Source organism: Macadamia integrifolia, chromosome 5 (assembly GCF_013358625.1).
Source record: "Macadamia integrifolia cultivar HAES 741 chromosome 5, SCU_Mint_v3, whole genome shotgun sequence".
NCBI lineage: Eukaryota > Viridiplantae > Streptophyta > Magnoliopsida > Proteales > Proteaceae > Macadamia > Macadamia integrifolia.
The window spans coordinates 39,812,280-39,830,669 of NC_056561.1; the positions used below are offsets into that span (position 1 = coordinate 39,812,280).

Genomic DNA, 18,390 nt, shown 5'->3' on the forward strand with positions numbered 1-18,390 from the left:
GCTGACGAGAAAGTCATAGAATGCTTCATATATAAATCTTTTTTTGGTCTTCTTAAGCAAGGTTTAAAGTATTGGTACGTATCGTATCCGTATCGGTATCGGAAAACTGGGAATGGATATAATCTAAGAAAAAATAGAGTAAACCAATGGCTAAGGTCGATGGGAAAGTCATGGAATGCTTCATTTGCAAATCTTTTTTATGGATTCAGTCTTCTTGAGCAAGGTTTAAAGTATCGGTACATATCGTATCGGTATTGGCCTTTACCAATACGATACAGGAAAAATTTAATGTCTTTTGTATTGATATGTATCGTATGATATATACCGATACACCAAAATGTACATTTCACCTCGATTTTTAATTTTCTATACGGTATTGGTACATATCGCTATGTATCGGTCAATACATTCCGATACGCTACGCTACAGTTATATAATGGCTAAGATGGACTATTTCTTAGCAAAACACGATTTTTTGAGAGAGATTTTTGTTCCAAAATTTCTGCCAGCCATTTTCCTCTCTAACTAAAGTGGAAATCAAGGTTGGGAATCGATATTAAACCATAAACAACTACAAATCTTAGATTCTCTATGCGATACCCTCCATTTTAATATTTATGCATAATACATGTTATATAGCTTTTTTTAACTCTCCTTTTTTTTTTTTTTAATTCAAAAGTGTATGAAAAAGTGTTTCCTATCCAATTATGTGTGTATCTTTAGCGTATCTCTGATACGATACGATACTCTTCGATAAGTATCTTAATTTTGGCCGACCGATCCGGCGGCCGATACTGAAACTTTAATCCTTGTTCCTAAGTCTAGTCTTAGATAATGGCACCCGAACTGTCATGTTAGCAATCGAAGTTAAGGATTAATCATATTTTAGCAACCCTCAGGTCAAGCTGGGGCCACAAAAAGACCACACTTGTTATCTTCAGAAAGACTGCTCAGGAGAATAACTGGGATTGACACTCAGAGGAGGGTGTTGGCCTACTATTCCAGATTATCGAATGCTGATGAATCCAACCCATCATTTGGTATGAGATGAGAAGTCGAAAATTAATTCATGTAGAGTACATGTAATACTACCTATAAGTACCAAGGATTAAAGTATCGGTATCGGTCGCCGTATTGGTCGGCCAAAATTAAGATATGTATCGAAGGGTATCGTATCGTATCGGAGATACGCTAAGATACGCTAAAGATACACACATAAATAGATAGGAAACATTTTTTTAAACATTTTGGCATAAAGAATTTGTTAAAAAAAAGCTATTGATATCATGTATTATGCATAAACACTAAATTGAGGGTATCGCACTAAGAATTCAAGGTTTATAGTTGTCCCATAAATGTAAAATCCTTATTTCAAACTTTGATTTCCACTTTGGTTAGAGAGAAATATGGTTGACAGCAACTTTGGAACAAAAACCCCTCAAAAATTTGTGTTTTTCTGAAAAATTACCCATCTTGGCCATTATATGACCGTAGCGCACTATATCGGTACATACCAATACGTACCGATCGATACATACCGATAGTCATTGATACGTACCGATAGATACATACCGATATGTACCGATACATACATTTCACCTCGATTTTATATTTTTCATAGAGTCGTATTGGTGCATATTGTATTGTATCGATGCGTATCGGTGGTGTATTGATGCATATCGGTATGTATCGTGGGATATATATCGATACGAAAGGATTTTAAAAATTTCATGTATCATATCGGTGTGTGTCGTATCGGTTGGCTAAATTTAAGATAATACATAAATTATTTATGCAACTGATTTAAAAGTTATGCTACATATATAAACATGTTTATCCCGACCCTCACCCCAATGTAATGGTTGAAATTCTATAGGAGTTTTCACCTGTAGCCTTTAAAAAAATATTCCATTAATATATTTCTTATTCTTTTTTTTTTTTTTTTTAACCCTCTCATGGATCCATGTAGCCGACTCCATTTAGTTGGGAAAAGGCTGAGTTGTTGTTGTTGTTGTTGTTGCATATTTCTTATTCAGATTGTTGCGGATGGAGTTGACCCAAAGCTGCAAACATTCTTCTTCTGGTAATCTTTTATTTTCTGGATAAATTAAGAAGTTACAACTCTTGTTATTATTTTCAGTTGATTTCTGTCTCCAAGAACTGAAAGAGGTTCACCTCAATTGCATGGCAGCTCAAAGCCACGGAAGCGTAGAAGATTGACAAGCGTAGTTCAAAACGCAAAACATGTACACCCACAAGTCTTGAAGTTGGACTCACCTGAAGTAACTAGGGATGGTCTTTGTGAGGAAATTGCTGAACAGAATGGTTGTACTAGCCCTTACTCTATACCTATTGTGACATCAAGAGTTGTCGAGCCTTCCAATCAAAACTTACTTAAAAGATATGAGAAAGGTAAGTAAGCTGCAGTATGCAGGAGAGCAGTAGGCATTTAGTTATTTCTCATATAGACTCATGGAATGAGGAATGGTGGTAATAAATCACGTTCTCGCGCCATGCACGTGGAACACATCTGGAATTGGTGGGAACCAGGGATAACTTGTCTTATGAGTTTTTAAAATGTTCACCTTATTGATCTGATAGTCAATGTCTAATCTATCTCTTGGACAATAAAAGGGGGAAATGAAAAGTGTAATTCCACTGCAGCAGATATGATGTTGAAATTTTTCCTTGATACGTGATTGATGGAACTTTGACCCAGGGAGACTAAATTCTAAAGTATAGGTATTGAGTGAGTAAGCCAATATTTAGGGACATCATGAATAGACATGGATATGATAGAATAGGAAGGATAAAAGAATGGAAACACATAGGAAGGTTTAGGATACATGCAAAAGTAGTCCTTTTAAGCATAGTAGACTGTGAATAAAGAATTTATATGATAACAAATACATCATCTATGTCCATGGTAATATTGCACTGTCTAGATGTTTTCTCCTACAACCATATACAACACATGACATCCAATAGTTCCACTATCTTTTCCTATTCCCTTAAATGAAATATATATATATATATATATAAATTTTCCCAAAACATTGCTATGAGTTCAAATAATTGCAAAACACATGCACATCACACAGTCATTTTTACTCCACTAAAACCTTTTTTTTCCTTATATATATATATATATAAATTTTCCCAAAACATTGCTATGAGTTCAAATAATTGCAAAACACATGCACATCGCACAGTCATTTTTACTCCACTAAAACCTTTTTTTCCTTTGTTTTTGTGCCGAATGTGATCTAATCTTCAACCCTAATGTTTCTAATAAAGACTAGATCAGCAGGATCTCAGACACAGTAATACATCAGTTCAGGGAGAAATTCTGTTGCTTCAGTCAGATCATAGTTGTCAATGCCACTACGCGACCCAAGGCGTTGGAGGGGTTCCTAGGCGTGCATTATATGACTATATGTAATATAGCAATGATAAATTTATATAATTATGCTTCTATGCAACATAGAATCCATATCAATGCAATATGATATAATTATTCTAGTAATGACCTAATATGAGAAATTAACATACAACAAACTAAGTATAGTTATAGTTGTCAAGGCGTCGCCTAGGCGACGACTAGGCGTCCAGGCAGTTTGCCTGGGGCCTAGGCGATAGTCGCCTTATGCTTTGGCACTTATTTATACCAAAGTAAATGCTTTTTATATTTGTTATTTCATTTACTTAAGATATTATTCATAAATAAGCAAATACTCCCTATTTGAATCCAATAAAAATAGTTTAAAAATCAAATTCGAAAAGGATAAAAAGTCAACCACCCAGTCCAAGAAGAAAAACTGGATATTGGTTATAGGAGCATTTTCAACTTTTAAATGCTGGAGTTTTTCTCAATTATGAAAATTTTATAAATTCTATCATGTTAAAACATTGCTAAAAACCAAAAGTCCGGTAAAATTATTTTTTGTTTTGATATCCATAAAATTATTTTCATTTAGGCGATTTTAACAGCATTCGCTCACTTAAAAATAAGTTTGACCTGAGTATAACTTGGTCATTACAACTCAGATTTAAGTAATCTTAGACTTGTTGGAAAGCTGATTTTATATTATAACTGATACAAAAAGTCTCATGTAAAAATAATATCATTTGACCAGTCAAACTTATTATAGAACCAGAGCATTTCTCTAAATTTTATTTTTTTATAACTTAATATGACTTAATGTTAATTTTTTATGATTTAATATGGCTAAATGTTGATTTTTAATGACTTGATGTTGCTTAATCTTGATTTTTTATGATACAAGGTATATATAACTTACTAAATAATGTTAGAAAATAGGGAAAATAAAATAATTGGTCGCCTTGTTCGCCTCAAGGCGTGCGCCTTCTCACCTAAGCGCTTAGACAACCCTCCACCTCCTTGGTTCGCCTTGGCGCCGTGACAACTATGAGTATAGTATATAATATAAGAAGATTCATCAAAAAGCAAACCAATAAATATTCTTAAGAGACTTCAACCCCATGCTCGATCTCATTTGCAAAAGAGTTCAACTTCGGAAAGGCAAACTCCTCTCTTATATGGGTCGCCTTGAATTCATCAGATTGGCCACCATAAAAGCTGTTGAATTGCTTATGTGCTTTTTCCTCTGGAAAGGGTTGACTCCTTTAGATTCCTCCACCCTCTCAGTTGGTGTTCTATCTGCCGTCCTAAACTTAAAGGGGGGGCTTGGCATCCGCAGAATCAAGGACGCCAAGTTTGTTGGCACTCTCAAGCTTATTTGGAAGCTCGCTTCCAAACATAATAGCATTTGAGTGATGCAAAGTTGAATTTATTTATCGTATTGCATATTGTCTTCTCTCCTCCCCTCCCATCCCATACTTGAGATACTCTTGGGAGTTTGTAATTCAACTTTCCAAATTACAATTCTATCATCCCATCATAAACTTCAACTTATTCATTATATTGCCACTCCCTATGTTTAAGCCTTTCATTATTGTTATGGATCCTCTGTGTTCAAATTTACAATACAACTGCCAAATGGAAAACTTGCTCATTTGTTGATTGATGAGTGACAACATGACAATTTCGTATCACGATCTGTGGTGGATATGTTAAAGACCAATCGGATTATTTTAAAGTCAGAGGATGATGTGTTCTTTGAATTCTCGGTTTCTCATTATTATAATGGTGCTTTTTGTGTAGTGTTTGACTCTCCTCAATACATCATTAAATTGGGTTGAGGTTGGTTGGAATAAGGAGACAACATTCTTGATCGTGACAACAATGTATGCACCCTCTAGGCTTACCACATGAGTAAAAAATTTAATCTTAATGGATTGGTTGAGTCAAAGAAAGTGATACCCCCAGTACAACCACAAGACGAACCAAATGCATCAACACAAGTGTTGTGGAACAGGTGATGACAACGGAAAGTGAGAAAATCGTTGATCAAGTAATGAATGACATCAATGCCTTGCCAGTTGTTCACCATCATGAGCTTGTTCTTCACCATGGTTTTTCGGACTTGAATGCACCTCCATAACTTCACATCTTTTATTTTGTTCGCGATGTAGACAATGAGCAATTCACCCCCGCTCATGAGTTTTTATTGTTATCATTCTTTAAAACTCGTGGACGAGTTTTTCTCAACATTGGGAGAGTTGATGCAGAATTGGAGCTGAACCAGGTTGACCCTTTTGGCAATCTTGACTGAGATGAGCTGGGTCTAAATTGGGTTTTTGGTTTAGTAGGATATTTTAGGATTTATTTTATTTAGGAAAGATTAAGCTATTTTATTTGGAAAGATATGTAATCTTTTATTTTGGGTAGTTGTTACTTGTTAAACAAGTAGGGAGTTAACAATTTGAATTTTATTTTGTTTCTAATTTCATTAGTTAGAACTTAGGAAATAATTAGGAGTTGCTATTTTAGTTTTAAATTTTAATTAGGTAAGTTTTAATTTTAGTTTATTATATAAAGGCATGTAACCCAAGCTATTGGACATATTTTGAGAATGAATTGAATTGAGTGCTTTGGTGCCTGGTATGGTGCAAGACTAGGTCGTGTGACCTCCTTCTCCCCCCTCCCCCTTTGGGCGTTATTTTCTCTCCTCCTCTGCAACTCTGAGTTCTCTTAGGAATTTCTTCCCTTTCTCTACCGGCCCTCCATCATTGTGTATCTTGTGTCTATTCTTATCTCCTTCCCAATGACTCTATCTGGATTGCTCTACTTCGACCTGATGCCTCCTAGGTTTGGCATAATGTTCTCAATCTTCGCTCCTTGCTCTTAAGGCCATTTCCATTTCGGATGGTCTCTTCACCTCTCTCTGGTTGGATAATGGGCACCCATCTGGAGTCCTCTCCTTAGTTGTTGGTTCCAGATCTGTTTACTACTCAGGCCTTACTAGAATCTCCCTAATTGCATCCATCATCTCCAATGGTATGTAGACCTCTCCCTCCTCCCTTTCCCTTCTTGGAAAGTTTCACATGAACTGGGCAGCGGCACACGGATGGGCGGCTGCAGGCAGAGAGCGGAGAATTCAGTGACAACAAGGTCCAGATCTGCTCTGCAGCAAAGCCAGCAGCACAACATCACTCCAGATCTGAGCAGCAGCTCATGAACTCACCAGATCTGAGGCTTGATGGAAAGGAATCTCAAGGGAGTCAGCAAGGTTGGAGCGCAACTTCCTGATCATATGAGACAGAGGAGGAAAGAGAAGAGATAGGGAGAGAGGGAGAGGGAGAAGAAGAAAAGAAAAGTGAGGAGGAAGAAAACAGTGGAGGGTGAGAGGGAGAGGATGGGAGAAGGAGGAGGAAGGGTGAGAGAGAGAGGTGGGGGGGAGCAGCCCAGCCTCACGGCCAGGCTGCTTCCAGCTGTGGCAGAAACTTGGAAAACCTTCCCAGATATTTATCCATACTTTTTAATTATATATTATTATGTGTCCTTGAGGATCAGCCCAACATTTTCTGGAGGAAAGGCTTTGCATCTTCCCATTTCCTGTAAATATTACTCTTTTTTTCTTCCTTATATCTTTTGGTTGGTTATAGTGTATTTACAGAATGCTGATATTCTAGTGATTGTTCAGATGCTCATTCCAATAAAGAAGAAAAGGAGATGGCTCATAGGGCAGTTCTCATTGAGAATACTTTGCAGAATGAAAACCAGAGGGCAGAAAGCAATGGTCCTGAGAGTCTTTGTGCTGCAGATAGTGCCGAACGTGTTGCATCTAGCCCTAATGTTACAGGTGTTTCAATTGCTACAGCTCAGTCTTCTGTGGGTCCTGAATGTGTTCAAACAGTGTCTGGAAGCAACCATGCACCCTCTGTCTTTTTGCAATTTGCAAAGACTAGAAAGTTAGCTGTGGAACGGTCTGACCCTAAAAAGTAAGCATATAAACATAAACTTTATTTGGCATATTTTATGACCTTTTTTATGGAGTAATCCTTTCTTCTATCCGTTCGATAATATAATGCTTTCTTCTATGCTTTCTGCCATGCAACTTGGTTTTATGGTCCAGACTACTTTTTCAGCAAGAAACAGAATTGTGTGCTGGTTTATAAAGAATATATCTACCTTTTCTGGAACCCGGGCTTTGTCATCGGATATCCGAAGTTTTCTGTACAGATTTTCTGTAAACATGGCACATCTTACAAGAAATCTGATATCACCATGTGTTATTTTAATTCTTCCAAAAAAGTAACCTTTTGTTGGTACTAGGTGCAGTACAAAAACTGTCGGAAAAACAAGGGGAAAGCCCTACTAGCTGGGTCATGTGGTTGAGATTGTCCTCCAAATTTCACATGTGCCCTATCAAGTTTATTCTTCACCCATCCAATGGTTAGAATGACCAAGTAATCCACATGGCAAATTGATTGGCCTATGAAGCTAAGTCATAAGATTGGAAGGCCACCCACTTAGATTGATGACTACTGATTACCCAAGATACATGATGGTTGTCTGTTTTGATTTTCCAGTAAAAATTTGGAAGTGTCCAGAAGGTGTTGATCATTCAAATGTTACTTAATGGTCTAAATCTTGGCTGGTATAGCAATTTGGGAGTTCTTGCATGTCCAATTTGTATGGGTTCCAATCATGGTTTAAAGTATCTCCGATACCGATATGATTCCATCCGATATGTATCTTAAATTTAGCCGAATGATACGGCGATCGATACCGATACTTTAATCCTTGATCTTTAGCATATCTTAGTGTGTTTCGATACAATACGTATCTTAAATTTAGCTGACTGATACCGTTACTCTTATCTTTGGTTCCAATATTTATTTTCTTCATTGGAGGGCTAGGATCCAGGTCACAGACCCCGTCTAGCTGTGTTTTACTAATTATTGTTTTTTTCATCTGTTTCCTTTCACTTTCACTTTACTTTTCATTTTCCATGGTTGGATCCATGTAGCTGACCCCATGAAGTTGGGAGAAGGCTTTGTTGTTGTTATTGTTGTTATCGGAAGATGAAATATTGCTTGTTTAGTGACTACAAGTAGGTCGCTGTTTAAACTTTAAAGGGTTTGGATTGAATTGTGTGTATTATGTCACTCAATTTTCTGGTTAACTGATCCAGTTTTATTTTCCAGTCGGACACTCTTGCAGAAGCGACAGTTCTTCCACTCCCACAGAGCTCAGGTGATAGGTGACATTTTATTTTATTTTTAAGCTCTTTGATTTTAAGGTATTTGTTGTATTATATAACTAATTATTGATAGAATGGGATTTAAGTACTAAGTAGCAATACAGTGATAGAAAAACCTTGTTGATATTTATGTTGCATACTGTTTTTTATGGCCTTTCTTCGAAATTGGTATCTTTCTTTCTCATGTATTTTATGCTGTATCTTATCATTTTTTAGTCTCCATATACTTGATCTCATCAGTTTTAATGAACAACCTGGCGCTATAAAAATGACTATGATCTCTGTGAAACATATTTTAGACTTTCTGATAAACTCATCACAGGGCCTTTTGCCTACGGTTGCTCTTTTTTTTATGCAATACCTTTTGAAGCCACTTCTGAATTATGGTTTGATGAGCTGGATCCCTAATTATGGTCAACCCTAAGATATTTGTCAGAGACAGGGCGGAGATGATAGACAAAACAAGGTGGTGGTTGCTGATTTAGGAGAATCATCTTATGGGTCCTCAAGGTAAGGTAGGGAAGGGGAATGTTAAATGGTCCTAAGGAAAATGGTAAGCTCCAAGTGTTCCCTGCTCTGTTATTATCGGACTCCCATATTGGGACTCCAAATTGGATTCATTGCTTGGGAGAATTTCCAGGCTCTGAGAGAATGGAAGCTCTCTATCTGACAATCTTATGCCTTTTGAAGATTACCAAGTGGAATATTTATTGGAATTTGGCTCCAATGGTGGTGAGCCCATGAATCTCCTCAAGGTTTCACATTTTATAGGTACTTCCTACTGTCTTCAAAAGTTGTCCATCATTGCTAGGCATGCTCCAATTGTTGAGTGGACTATTATGATGTATGGTGGATGGAGTGTTATGGATGAGGAATAACGCAAAGCATCTGGAAGACAGAATTAGGGGATGAAAAGATTTTATTTTATTTTATTTTATTTTTTTGTAAGAGGATGAAAAGAATTTGAAAGTAAGATATTATGATCTAGGTTGAAGAGAATTTGGGATCAAGTTGCCAAAACTGACAATCATTTTTGTAGTTAGGAGTGGTGCACTAAACTAAAGTGGATTTCTCAAGTTTTTGGAGTTGTGGGGGAGATCCAAAGATGTCTGACTACGTTGGCTTTCAGAATCCACTGGAAGTGAGTTATATTTAATGGGTTTAATGAGTTGGAGTGAAACTAGGACTTGGGTATTAATAAGCTTGTCAGGATTGAAATTAAGAGATTAGAAGAGGACAACAGAATCAGTTTAAAATTTTTATTATATCTCATTGAATACAAGTTGTTGGGAAAAGGCTGAGTTTCTTGTTGTTGTTGTTGTATCTCATAGAATACAACTTGGAGACTCTCCCTCTCTCTCTCTCTCTCTCTCTCTCTCACACACACACACACACACACACACACACACACATATATATATATATATATATCTAATATAGTACTATATTTCAAAGAATCAAAATAGTAGTCAGTTGTCAAGGATCTATACTTAAAGGATGGTCCAGATGCAAATAATGAAGACTAGGAGTGAAATAAGACAACAACTATAGAGGAAAAACAAAACACTAACAATGAGGGGCAAAACAGTAATTTCCAGCCCAAAATTAGGGTTCAGAAATTAGGGTAATAAAATACAATCTCTGATTTCAATAGTTAACTTGAATCAACAAACGGAAGCAAAACAGTGACTATTTGAATACAAAACAGTAACTTTTTCAGATCTTGAGAAGGGAAGGGTAGAAATGGTATTTTGAAAATATCCAAGATCAAGCCATCAGAAAGATCCCAGATTTGAATCGATCTCCAAATTAGGGTTTTGAATGCTTGGTCAAAATTTGGGTTCGATCGGATGGCTGAATTGCTTAATCCGAAAAAATGTGTGACATCCAACCTTCTAGAAGACTTGAAATTCAAGGAGACCTTGAAGAATAATACTTGTTGGATGAAGAAGATGATGAAAGAATAAAAAGAAAAGAAGGAAGGATTGAGATGGGATAGATGTGGGTGAGATGGTTGAATGGCTATCTTAGCCTGATCCTCTCATCCACAACTATCTCAGTTGTTGAAGAAATTCTTTCTTCGAATTTTGGGAGCAAAAAGCTGCAATTTCATTCATAAATTTGTGTTCAATGTTGTAGCCCTTACAAACTTTTATAGAAGACTCAAAACTGACTCAAACACAAAGGAAAGGCCTAACCCAATCCTAACAAATTGGGAAACCTAAACTGACTAGAAAACTGAAATAACAAAGAAAATAGACTCAAAATAGGACTCTAACTAAACTAATGAATTAAATCTCGCTTTCCTACTTTCTACCCATATTTTAGGCCCATTAAAGTGGCCTATTACAAAGAAAACCTATGGGATCAAAGGCTCAACACATATATAACTCAAGTCTTATTTCTAATAAAATAAGCCCATTAAGTGACTTATCTGCATTAATGTATGCTTTTAAATCAAAACTATGATGACATTACCTTTATAGACTCTTGAACAACTAGGATGACATCTCACTTGACCGGTGCATGACCTATAAATGAACATATGCCCACAAGGATAACAGATAAAGTTTCACTTGGAGAAGCCCAAAAGTAACCACATCATGATGATTGCTTGGGCCAGATTTAACTATGGAAGTAAGAACAGAATGAAAACTGACCTGAAACAAGATCTATGAATTTGAAAATGATCATTAAGTTAAGAGACAGTGTCAGTGAGGTGTTCCTGTTGAGGAAACGGACCAGAGTACACACATTGAAGTTTTTGCAAGCACTCAAATTTATAATAAGAAATTTAATGGGAAGCTTTGTATTCAGAATATTATATTCAAAATTAGCCAACTTAATGACATAAGTACAGGAATATGAATTCATATAAATTTGATAGATGAATTGATATTGGCATTAAAAGATTATGGGAAAATATATATAATAGGAACTTGGAAGGTACTCATTAAGAATTATAGATTTGGAGCAGAAGATGAAAGAGTTGGGAAATAACAAAACCTTGACCATTCTTGGCCATTTGGTTGGAAGTGAAGTAAAATAAAATTTTCATTTGTAAAGTAAAGTGGATAAAGTGAATATAAGTAGTGTAAACTGGAATAAATCAACACATTTTCTATTGAAAATCAACTCCATGTGTTTTGTGGTAATTCAATTTGTTGTCGGATCTTTTGGTGTAATCTCTTACCTAAAATGGCTGTCTTCTACTGTCTTTAGAAATGCAACCAGACAATTTTCAACCCCTACTTTCTCTATTTGTGGTCCCTACATGTATCTCTTACCACAAGGGGTTTTTACTGGTTTGTCCTGGTCGGTCTTGGTCAAGACTTAATTTGTTTTTAACATCTGAGACCCAAAGACCGAGACCCTCCGATTAAGTAATCGGTCTCCAAAACCCAAAAGGAGACCGACAAGTAAATGGTTGGTTAGTTATTGGTCCTAATCGTTCTTAGTCATTATCGGGCTTAAGCGGACATATATGATATCGGGCCTAATCAGTCTTAACCGGTTGGTTCTATTTGATTCTAAACCGATAAGATAGATATTAACCAACATTGAATAAACCCCTTGGTTCTGCTCTCCCTTTTATCCGCAAACTCGGGTCACTCCTCTCTGCTCTTTGGACGATGTGGGATCCTCTCACCTTAAACGCCAAGTACCCTAGACCAGATTTTTTCGACATCCACCTTCTCCGATCTATTCAAACCTGCCTGTCATAGACCCCATTGCAGTTTCTGCATTGGATAACCCAAACCCAGCTGATGATCCACCCTACCCTTGCACGACTGTGGGAAAGTCATCTTGTAGACGAAATGTGTTTATCCAATCCAAAGACTAGTAGGACCTCTGTTGGTGAGGGGAATTCTGCCTCTATGGATGGCTATGGCACTCGGAATCCAAGCCTGTGCGGCATTTACAGAATGAAGAAAGAAGAAGACTAAAGGATTAAAACCTCACTTTGTAGAGAGAGAGTTGAGTCCACCAATGTTACCTCTTCTCAGACAGTAAGGGAACGCCTCTTCTGGAGAAAAGGAAGAAGGCAGGCAGATTTCTGCAGCCCTACCTGAGATGGGAAATATAAGTGCTGCTGCTATCATTGGTTGAATTTTAAAAATTCAAAATCTGAGATTTTCAGACCTTGACAGCAGTCAGGTTCAGACTCCAAGCCCTATGATTCTCAAAAGTTCTTTGCTTTTGAAATTTTTATAATTTAACCCCTACCAGATACAACTCTCTAGTGGTTTGGGTTCCATTGGGATTGATCACTGTTTGCCTGGGTTAAATTTTCAATTTTGTTATATGCTGCCAAAGTTCTGCCCACAGTAGCTTTGGGCAATTTTATAGTTTCCGAAGGTATCCTTCTGAACTTCTATTTCTGTTCTTAAGGAGGGTCGATATATCAAAAATTTCCGACAATTTTTTTTTTTTTTTTTTTATTATTAAATTTGATCTTTTAAAAGTATTGTTCTTTAGTAGGTTTATTGAGAATAAAATATTATTTTACTGGTTGGTTTGTCAGAAGGCTAATATGGTCTTCTCAGACCCCAGCCTGCAACATATTTGTTGGTCAACCCTGTCTTAGTCATTGTGATGTGATGGCAGATTCTGCCTGTTTGTGTAGATTATATGAGAAAACAAGTTAGAATAAATGGAAGTAAAAAACGAAAGAAAGCCAAAAGATTTTGAAAGGAAACCAAATGAATACATCATTTTTTTTTTTTTTTTTTGATGAATAAATAATGCATTGAACAGAGGAAAGAATATACAAAGGGAGAGAGGGCGGGGAACCAAGCCCAGAGGGCAAAATCCGCAAATACAAAAGAAAGGGGAAGGACAAGGGGGGTGGCAAAGCAAAAGCTAACAAGAAGGGACTAGAACCTCAAAAGAAGCCAAAAACAAGGAGGCCTAAGGGGGATACAAATCGTCATGGGGGTGGGGAGAAGCTATGAGAGAGGAGGAGAGACCCAGGCAACAACAATGAGCCTTCTCCTTGGGGAGTTCTTAACTGGTTTCTGCTTGAGGGAAGCAAGTTTGGAGCAGACAGCAAAATAGATGGCATTCTAAATCTGATCATAGGACCGGGATTTGGACGTCCATCTATGGAGATTCCACTCCATCCAAAGATGGTTGATAGTGGCAGAAAAAGCAAGCTTACCCGCTGTGTCATTTGTTGCAATGTATTGAGTGGATTGTTTAATAACTGTCATTACTATTTTTGTTCTGACTCTTTCAAGTCACTTCTACTGTCTTTTTTGCTTCACTCTTTCAAATTCTGTTGTGAATGCAATTTTCAGTTCCTGGCTTTCCATCTATCTACATCCCTGGGGAATGAGTGCCTTCTCCAGCTGCTAGACTTCTGTGATAGTTCCACACTTGCTCTGTTTCAGCTAACAGGAAAAACTTTGGAGTCACTTATCGCACAGTTCTTCTAGATTTTAAACTATGACAATTGCATTCTGCTTTTCTGCCATGGATGCTTGTCTGGAATTTACGTACTAACCTACTTTGAATTATGAACTGCTTTATGCATGAAGCCCATGGCATTGGAGCAAGTATTGTCTGATCGAGATAGTGAGGATGAAGTTGATGATGACATCGCAGATCTTGAAGATATAAGGGTATGTGATGATTCTATCATATTTATATTTCGCGTTTCTATCCCACTCTAAACTATCTGAAGTGCTTTTTTAATGACTACTTTGGCTATTTCTACCATTGGTCAGACTTCTCAAGGTGTCATTCTCCCAGATTTATTCTGCACGTTTTTAGTTGTGCCAATTTATTGAAATATTGAGTACATACAGATATGGCAAGACTCCAACAGGAAGAAAACCCATGACAAATCTTGTAAAGAAGCCTTCCCTGACAAAGGCCCAGCCCTCACGATAGAATACTAGTCTCATAAACATCCTTGAGTGGGGGACTTCTTGCTTAGTCAACTCATCAGCTCTCCCATTCTGGCATTCGCCACCCATGGGTTCCACTAGAAAGAGCAGTGCAGCCTAGAGGCAATGAGCCAAATGGATCTGATGATATGTGCAGACCTCCAAGGCTCTGCAAAATGATTAGATATCAGTCAATACCATTTGCACAATGTCCCTCCATATTTACTTTCATAATTTTTAGACAACATTTCTCTAAATGACTCTGGACCAAGCCTTGAACCTTTGACCTCAAGGGTGCACACATAACCAACAAACAAGTTTGCCTGACTGGAATTCTGTTCTGCATTTGTTCCAGTATAAGCTCCAGCAACCTAACCAGAAGACAATCTCAAGGATCCACCTCTCCAGATCGGCCTGGATTTGCAAGTGAACTGTAAAAAATTTAACTTAACTACTCCATCAGGGGAAGCTACCATATGGGCACCTGTGTTCATCACCCTTGGAAGATTCTGAGTTTCCCATTCCTTGAACAACATCCCTGAAGTAATACCTCTGAAACATTTCTCTACCTCAGTCCAATGGAGACGTTAGATGTAACGCCCCCAAACCCACCCTAGGGGTAAGGACCGTCACTCAACAATACATGATCGTAATTGGTTTAAACAGTGAACCGAAATTGAACTATAAATCATAAATTCCAATTAAACCTCGAAATATACTTCACCATTAGAACTTATTCACATAGCAGAAGACTTACATAACCATTAACTTTTATCCAACTCAAATGTCTAAACAAAATGTGCTGGTGACTCCACAAATAAAAGAAAAATCTCCAAATACATCTTAATTAATCAGACATCCACCTCATATCCGATATTCAAAGGTACATCAATCCAACTCAAAAGAAAAGTTTGATATTTCAATTTATAACCAAACAAATAAAGATTAAATTCTAATTTCCTCCATCAACTTTTTGTTCACTGCCATCAACAGTCTCAGTACACTCCTCGCACTGACAAGGTTCTTGTTCAACATCATCTTAAAGGTTGGAAAGGGATAAGCTTGGGAAAGCTTGATGAGTGAAAGGGAAAACAGAACCATATATAGATTAAAATCATGCATTTCAAAATAAATTGCCTTTCATGCACTTGTAAAATATCATGCTAATCAAGGTCATAAATCATGCAATAAAAGTACCAAAAGAAATGTTATCTCTATTTATTTCCATTGTTTTAAATCATTTGATAAAAAATCTGCTCAAAGTGAACCGCCAATACCATGAACAACGCGAAAGGAAGGGGTCAGTGGCTTTGGCTCACGTAGTCTATTACAAGGCTCCTATGGAGGGGGATAAACCTTGCCCTTATGTAACGGTCCGCCTCACCATCTTCCCACTCTGACCCAACCCAATCAGCCTAATGAGTTAGAAATCAGTGGGAGACTCATGTAGTCTGGTACAAGGTTCCTATGGAGGGGAAACACTTACCCTTATGTAGTGGTAAGCCTCACCATCCTCTATTCTAACTCACATCCACAATCAACCCCTGTTGGTGAGGGTAGCAGTCCAAGGGCAACAACTTGTCCAAAAATAAGTAATAAAAACATTAAATTTCATTCACCACACACATCCATGCATCAGCTCATGGTAATACAATAGATGTTCCAAAACATTCAAGTCATTTATATCACAATTCTTCTCATAAAATAATAAATAAAAAGTAAGTAATGTAAAATAGTACATAAAGTTTCTGTTAGTTCCATTCACAGATGAGGTCAATTCCAAATGATGGTTTACCGTCGTTGTTCCAACGTAACACCTCAGACCCCTATGAGCTTATACATGTATCCGATATTAGTATACTACTTAAAACATTTTTATACAATCAAATATGCTTCTCCCTCCTCCTAAAAGTCCTATACTCTTCCGGTAAAATTCTGCTAGAAACAGTGTGCCTGGACCAATAAATATGAAATAATAGTTCCTGAATCCAAAATACTTCAAAATATTCTTGAAATAAACTATACACATATATCTATCTTCCTTCAAAATTTTAGACTTAGAATAAACTCCTTTGTGTTTCTTATCCCTTAAATCTTAGTGTACAAATCCGGTCCGTTTTCTGTACACAGTGTCAAGATGATATCAAGAAAGTGATCTTCCCATTACAATATTATTCTGAAAATTTGAGGAGATATAATATATTCATTAAGGAACATACCCACCAAATTTCACATTAATATTTTCTGTGCAAGTCCAGTTATAAATTTCCTAAACCCGGATTCCAGTCTGTAATCTCTTTACGTCAGTCTGAGATTCCAGTATTTTTCTACCCTATTAAATGAAGGAATTTTGAACCCAAATTTGGCAGAGACATTCCTCTACCTCATATACACCTTCTCTAAAAATTTCACATAAAAAATCCATAACTACAGGGAGTTATAATTATTCTCTCGAGATCAGCCAGAATCAGTCCATGCTGCACGAAATTGAATCCTAGTCTGTCCCCTGTGTAAAATTAAATGTTTCTAATGAAATAGGGGGGCTGCTATTAAATGCCCTTTCCTAAAGGCCCTAAAATATATAATGGAAGTATGATGCCAGCCTTATAGCCCCCCTCTTTGCCTTTTTTTTTTTTTCTTTTCTTTTGATGGGGGTGGGGTGCGTGAGTAGAAGAGATTCACAAGCATGGAAATGTCTAAAGTTTGCTGATCCTGGCTTGGTCCTGAACCCGGCAGGCTGGGCCCAGGGCTGAGGATATCCCAGCCCGACCTTGGGACGGGCTGGGTTTGGGCTGAGGCTTGGATACCAGACCCAGCAGGCCAGACCAGTTGGACCCCCTAGATTGGGGAAAAAAAAATCCTTTTCACTGGTTCATATTGGTTGGGCCCATTACTTTCAGGCTTATTTGATCCGTTGAGCTTTGCCTGCATCACTATTGCTGTTTCTTTTCATGGATTGTCTTCTTGTCTCTAGCAACTTCCATTTGCTTCGGGTGACATGGTATGCTGCGAATTGTGCCAGTTTGCAGGCTTGATGAGATGATATTTTGTATAATTGTAATTATTCATGTTTCATGTCCTTTTCTTTTCCCATTGTAGTGAACACATTATTTTATTAATGAAGCTTAATGTTAATGTGTGGCAGATGCTTGATGATTTTGTGGATGTGACCAAAGATGAGAAACAGGTCATGCATCTTTGGAACTCATTTGTGAGGAAACAAAAGTACGTATGAAAATAGATCATTTTATTTGTTCTTTTCTGCATTTTTGTTTGGTTGTAGTTGTATATTATTTTTTTTCCCTTATTGGCTGCTCCAAAGGGAGTGTGGAGTCAAGGTTTCACAAGCCTGTGAGGAATTTAAAATTCGGCTTTCGATTTCTGGTTTATTCCTCTAAACTATGCTTGTCTTATTTGGCTATGACAGTTTTCTCAAGTATATGGTAAAATTATTGCTGTTAATAAAGTCGTAGGTGGAGTTAGGATATTATTCAAGTTCTATTTCGATTTTAGAGTTACATTAGGTCTTTTATTTTTGTCTTTAAAATACCAGATTGTAACCTAGAAAGACAGATTTGAAGAATTAATTGAGTATTGAGTGTGGCGTGCTTGTGCAAGCTTCCATCCCCCCGCCCCCTTTTCCTCTTCTGCGATTCCCTCTCTCCCTTGCAACACTCTTGAGATTTTTCTCAGAATTCTTCCCTTCTCCTAACCGGCCATCCACCAATTTGGTATCATAGCCGAAGGATCAATCTCTCTTCCCTCAACTAAACAATAATCGTTATTTTTTCCCTTCTCTCTGAGAGATTCACCCCAGCAGCATAGGTTTCCGCCAAAAAAATTAAAATAAAAAAGCCACAACAAACCAA

At 37.2% G+C, this 18,390-nt stretch overlaps 1 protein-coding gene across 5 annotated transcripts in view; it reads left to right on the forward strand.

The window, feature by feature from the left end:
* Positions 1–18,390, forward strand: part of LOC122078974 (polycomb group protein EMF2B-like) — a 114,005-nt gene that overhangs the window by 59,028 nt on the left and 36,587 nt on the right. For 4 of the 5 annotated variants that reach the window (XM_042645179.1, XM_042645181.1, XM_042645182.1 and 1 more), the window contains 6 exons: positions 2,037–2,083; positions 2,192–2,412; positions 7,068–7,365; positions 8,575–8,623; positions 14,171–14,254; positions 17,667–17,746. In XM_042645179.1, coding sequence (XP_042501113.1) covers positions 2,037–2,083; positions 2,192–2,412; positions 7,068–7,365; positions 8,575–8,623; positions 14,171–14,254; positions 17,667–17,746 — 779 coding nt within the window. Of the gene's footprint in view, positions 1–2,036; positions 2,084–2,191; positions 2,413–7,067; positions 7,366–8,574; positions 8,631–14,170; positions 14,255–17,666; positions 17,749–18,390 lie in introns of those variants that run through there. The other variant, XR_006140244.1, reaches the window with a different exon arrangement.